Here is a 6,081-nt window from a genome sequence, read left to right as displayed (position 1 = left end):
GCTTATCTAGATACGCAATAGTTGAGTACACAGCTAAGAGATGCACATTCGCATACAACCACAGCACTCTGTAAGAACTGTGTCCTTACTTCCACAGAGCACTGCGGCACAGTGTGGCACCCTCAACAATCATGAGCTATGTGCACTTACATGGTACAGAAACTTAAGAATCTAAAAGTTAGTAGGAAAGTTGCTATTTCCAGTCTCACTCTATAATTTACAGCTTACATTATGTGAATTACACAGGTGTCCTCAGTGTCTTAATTAAGGATTTCTGTCCAGGCATGAGAATATTACTCTTTTTTATTATAACCTTAATTCTGTAACATTTATTGAAGTAATGAATCAATTACGGTCTCAGGCTTTGCAGAACGCTTTCTGTTAAGAGAAGAAAAAAAAAGCAAGATGAGTGCTTGTCCCTAAGAAACTGTCAACACATTATGTGGCCAGAGTCCACAAATGGACCAACACTGGCAGTCTGACTGATATCCAGAGTAGGCAAGGTCACTAAAAGCAAACACAAGAACACAGTGCTACAGTACGGTGTTCCAGAGTGGTGAGGAGCTGAGCACAAGGTCAGACAAGGTGCAGACAGGTGTCAGCTAAGCTTATCAGGGATGCCCCTTGGTCATCTCCTCCTCCGAGGAGGAGGCTAACAGTACAGAGAGCCTCAGAGAAGCAGGACACACAGTGTCTGAGGCCTACAGGAGTACTCTCATGTGCCTTCTTTATTGCTGACCAGCACACCAAACTGCATGCCTCTCATGAGCACTGCAGGGACACTCACCACAGAACACAAACACATCATTTATTGTACATATTTGCTTATTTCCCAGGAAAACCACAGTTTCTGTTGAGTTGAGTCTGGATCACATGTTGGTCCACAAATATTTTCTTTAACTTAAGCTAAACAAAAAGCATATTTTTACAGTGGTGCATTATAGAAACTGTATCAAAATAGCTTATCAAATTATTTGTTTTAAGGTCTACACAGTTTTAAAAATGTGGCTGAACTTGAGAGAACTCATGTAAGTAATCTGGATTCTCTTTATAAAGACAACGGTCTGACAATGATGGGGCCTCTGTTCCTCACTAACAAGGGACAGAACCACTTTCCAGCTTGCTCCCTTGCCCTCCTCTGCCGGTCTCTGTCAAGCTGACTGTCTCATTACCATGGGCCACGTGGGGGCTGCAGAGATGCCACAGCACCTATGAGCACCTGTTGCTCTTCCAGAGGACCTGAGTTCACATCCCAATACCCACATTGGTGGCTTACAACTATTCCAGGAAATCTGATAGTAGTGCACATATAAACATGCAGGCAAAACATTCATTCACATATAGATAAAATCAACATTTATATATTTTTAAAGATTCCATGTAAATATTCATTTAGCATTTGAAAATCTTTAAATCCTTCATTTAAATGATAAAAAAAATGCAAAAATCTTATACATTTTAACAAGTAGCTCATTCTTTCTAGCCCTAGTTTAATGATTTCAACATTTTTAGTGTTACATTGCATCTAAAAGACTATGTAACAAAGACATGAACCCATTACCTTCACCTTACATGTACAGCAAAGGTCTTCCACTGAGCTTATGTGATAAGGCACACAGACTACACAATGGTCAACACTGGTGCTACAGAGTCACACAAGCCTCCCTTAATTTGAGACCTAAGAAATCAATGTCCTTGGAGCAATGCCTACTGTCAGAAAAACTGACCAGAGGAATACAGTACTTTGGGAGTCAAACAAGGCAAATTAATTAGCATCTTAATAGGAGACTTACACAAGACAGTAGGTGGAGGGTAAACACTAGGAAAGAACAAAGCGAGTTGAAGTTAGCTCCAAAGTCTGAAAGAATGCAGTTCTTTTTCTGTTTTGTTTTGAGACAGGGTCTCATTATGTAGCCCTGGTTGTCTTGAAATTTGTAATGCAAACCAGACTGGCCTGTAACTCACAGCATCTGCCTGCCTCTGCCTCTTAAGTCCTGGAATGAAAGGTGTGTACCATCACAACTGTCCCAGAATGCAATTCTTTTTTTGTTTGTTTTGTTTGTTTGTTGAGACAGGGTTTCTCTATATAACAGCTCTGGCTATCCTGGAACTTGCTCTACAGACCAGGCTGGCCTCAAACTCACAGAATACAAGTCTTTATCCCTATTTTGCTTATCAAATTGTAATTGCATAAAGAATATAATTTCAAACCACATGTCACATTAACTAAAGTTCGACTTCCTTTAGATGTGTCTAAATATAGTATCACAACATTGTCACTTCAGGACTTGGGGACTTGGGACTGTCCTCACCTTCTCCCAGTCTTTGGCCTTGCTTTCCCCTTGGAGGTCCGTGGCCTTTCTAACTTCATCAAAGACTGACGCAGACTCTCCTCTGTATAGGCAAGGTACACGTGGGAAAGGTCTACTTCAAAAGGCTACAAGAAAAAAACACACACACAAGGGAAGTTAAATCAGATTCGGAGAAGACTGAAAACACAGACTGACACTGGGCAAAAGACCACTGAAGACAAAACCAAACAACCTTTTAAAGACGTCTTCCACCCTATTATGTAAAATGTACTCAAAGCTGGAGAATTAGAAGCCCAGACATTTCATCAAGCTCCCCAGACATAAAGGAAAACTGTCTCTTTCTCTAAAACCAGCACCCCGGTTGATCTAGGACTCAGGGAAGCAAGGCACCCTAGTCTCCTGGGACAGCCCACCTCCCAGAGTGGTGAACAGGGCACACCAGAGTGACAGCAGGCCGGACCTGTGGCAGGACCGAAAATGCAACTTTTGCTAAGTGTGTGCCAGAGAGCAGACCTGTCCCAACAGCCCCGACCCGAGAGCCTCTACTCACAACAGACAATCCAGCTGCTCAGCCCACACGCTGGAACAGCACAACAACCGACCCACACTCTGCTGAAGACAAACAAGGGTTCAAAGTGCTCTTACGTCTCTCTCCTTCTTGTCAGGCACTGGAGTTTGTTTCCTCATGTTGTTTCCTGTGTAGGCCACACATTTCTCAAAAAAGGGAAAGAGGGAAGAGAGATGTCTGAATCAATACTGTGAACTGGGAAGGCTGCTGCAAGACATCCGGACAGCTCACTAGGAAGCATGATGTGCATCCCGGGGCAGAAAAGATTCAACAGGTCACCCAGTAGCCAGAAGCCCCAGGCCTAACCCATCGCCATGAATGGTCCCCACTTTGCTGTTACTCAGAAAAAGACCCTATCTGGTCCACTGCGTTCTGATCTGGTCCACCCTGTACCACCTTCCTCCCCCAGCAGCCAGCACCAGCTCCCTCCATAATCCCTCGGGGTGAAAGGAATACTCACTAGCTGCCATTCTCCTATGTCTTCATTCCAATGGACATAGTTTTCAATCATTTCCTTTACAAAGAGTCAAAGCCTGCCTTTAGTCAATAGTTAAAATACTGAAAATACAAACACAACTGTGACAATAGAAACATGTGACATTTTCCTGTATCTGTCACTATATATTGCTCATGGTAATCCCTCTGACTTCCCTATGCCTTCAACTAAGCTCTTTTAAGGGCCTTGCATTCTCTCTCTCTCTCTCTCTCTCTCTCTCTCTCTCTCTCTCTCACACACACACACACACACACACACACACACACACACACACACACACACACACGATGGGGGTAGGGACACGTCATAATGCTTATGTGGTGGTCCAAGAACAACTTTGTGGAGTCAGTTCTCTCTTTTTATACCTTCATGTGGGTTCCGGGGATCAAACTCAGGTCTCATGGTTTACATAATAAGCCTTTACTTGCTGAAGAATCATTTGACCTACACTTTCATCAATGTTAAGTGAAAATAGTTGTTTCTAAACATTATATACTGCATCAAGCATTTAAAAATACACAGTCCTTCAGCTGGAGAGTTGGGTCAGTGGTTAAAACCAACTGTTTTGCAGAGGACATAAGTTCAGTTTCCAGCACCTACATGGTGGCTCACAACAGTATGTAATTCTAATTCCAGGGGTTCCAACACCTCTTCTGGTCACTGTGGGCACCAGGCATGCACATGGTCAAATATATACATACAGGGAAAACATCCATATACATAAAATAAAAATAAATTTAAACACACACACACACACACACACACACACACACACACACACATATTCTTAAGAACACATGTGGATACTATTCAACCACATAAAAACAAAAAGCAAAAGTTGGGATCCTGGGAATCAGGAGGACAGTCAGGCTGGGCTGGAAGAGACCAAGGGTAGAAAGGCTGGGAAACCATTCAGCTAGAAATAGGTTACAGTCTAGATTTCAGCTCTGATTTGGGGTAATGAGTTACAACATGGAACTAGGACATTCTGGAGTGTTCCAGAAACCCAGGACTGACTCTGGGTACCTGAGATCTGAAGGGAAAATTTCAGAAAAATTTCTAATAGCTATTCGGAGATTCACAACATTGTTTTTTTTAAAAAAAAATCACAGGTTTAAGTTTATTAAGAACATACTGGAAGTTGGGCTGGAGATGGCTCCAGGGTTAAGAGTGCGCACTACTCCTGCAGACACCTGGGACTAAGTTCCCACCACACACATCCAGTGGCTCACAACCTCCCATAACTCCAGTTCTAGGGGACCCAATGCTCTATCCTAGACTCTGTACACAAACTCACATTCCCACATACACACATACTGAAAAATAAAATTCTTGCTTAGGAAAAGGTAAGATTTTCAAATTATGCTGGTGATAACAATTACCACCTGTTTGAAAACGACTAGTGATGATGGCTGGTTGTATAACTAAGTGAATGTATTTAGTGTTATTGAACTATATACATAAAGATGACTAGAATAGACAATTCCATATTCTATTTTTACACACACACACTAACACACACACAAACACACACACACAGAGTGCATACATCAAGGAAGAGGACAGCAACACATCCTGCTTATTCTATTTAAAAAGTATTTATGCATGTATTTCATGTAGATGAGTGTTTTGTCTGCATGTGTATCTGTGCACCACATGTCTGCCTAATGCCTGTGAAGGACAGAAGAGGGTGTTGAATACCCAGAACTGGAGTTACAGATGGTGATGAGTTGCCATGTGGGTGCTGGACCTGGGTCCTCTGAAAGAGCAGCCAACCTTCTTTACCACTGGGCCACCTCTCCAGCTCCCTCTCTACTTTCTAATAAAGTATGTCAATCAATCAATAGGACCTTCACCTTTATTCTACATGCATTTACATGGGAGCAAGGTCCTTCCTTTCAACGGGCTGACACATTCTTATTTAGATACTTAGATACTCGAAGAGAATTACATTCTAAAGAAAGCTAACACCTTTTATGCTGGCTGGTCTTATGTCAACTTGATACAAGTTAGTGTGAAAAGAGGGAGCCTCAGTTGAGAAAATGCCTCCATAAGATCCATCTGTAAGGCATCTTTCTTTCTTTCTTTCCTTCCTTCCTTTCTTTCTTTCTTTCTTTTTTTTTTTTTTTTTTTTTTGGAGATAGGATTTCACTGTCTAGCCTTGTCTGTCCTGGAACTCTCTCTGTAGACCAGGCTGGCCTCAAATTCACAGAGATCCACCTGCCTTTGCCTCCCAAGTGCTGAGATTAAAGGTGTGTGCCACCACTGTCAGGCATTTTCTTAATTAGTGATTGCTGGGGGAGCCAGCCCATTGTGAGAGCCAGCCCATTGCGAGTGGTGCCATATTTGGGTTGGTAGTCCTGAATTCTATAAGAAAACAGGCTAAGCAAGCCAGCAAGCAGCACCCCTCCATGGCTTCTGCATCAGCTCCTGCCTCCAGATTCCTGCCATGTTTGAGTTCCTGTCCTGACTTCCTTCACTGATGAACTTAATGTGGAAATACAAGCCAAATAAACCCTTTCCTCCCCAAGTTTGTTTGGTCTTTGTGTTTCATCACAGCAATAGTAACCCTAACAAAGACACTTTTATATGATGGCATTAGTTCAAGAAAGTTTTACAGAGGACAGCTGCAATGTGAACATGTAACATCTTAATTTGTTATGCTGGCTTGTTCTTTAGCCCTCGTCAATGACCTAATGTCTAGA

At 42.4% G+C, this 6,081-nt stretch overlaps 1 protein-coding gene across 1 annotated transcript in view; it reads right to left on the bottom strand.

Annotated features, from left to right (window-relative positions):
- Positions 1-284: 284 nt before the first annotated feature.
- The window catches only part of Kif3a (kinesin family member 3A), a 35,586-nt gene continuing 29,789 nt past the window's right edge, over positions 285-6,081 (bottom strand). Inside the window, 4 exon segments of the mRNA XM_028855697.2 lie at positions 285-378; positions 2,313-2,437; positions 2,958-3,026; positions 3,341-3,394. Coding sequence (XP_028711530.1) covers positions 330-378; positions 2,313-2,437; positions 2,958-3,026; positions 3,341-3,394 — 297 coding nt within the window. The 3' untranslated portion in view covers positions 285-329.

Source organism: Peromyscus leucopus, chromosome 8b (genome assembly GCF_004664715.2).
Source record: "Peromyscus leucopus breed LL Stock chromosome 8b, UCI_PerLeu_2.1, whole genome shotgun sequence".
Classification (NCBI taxonomy): domain Eukaryota; kingdom Metazoa; phylum Chordata; class Mammalia; order Rodentia; family Cricetidae; genus Peromyscus; species Peromyscus leucopus.
Note: the sequence above shows the minus strand (reverse complement) of the source record. Positions and strands in the feature narration are given on the sequence as shown.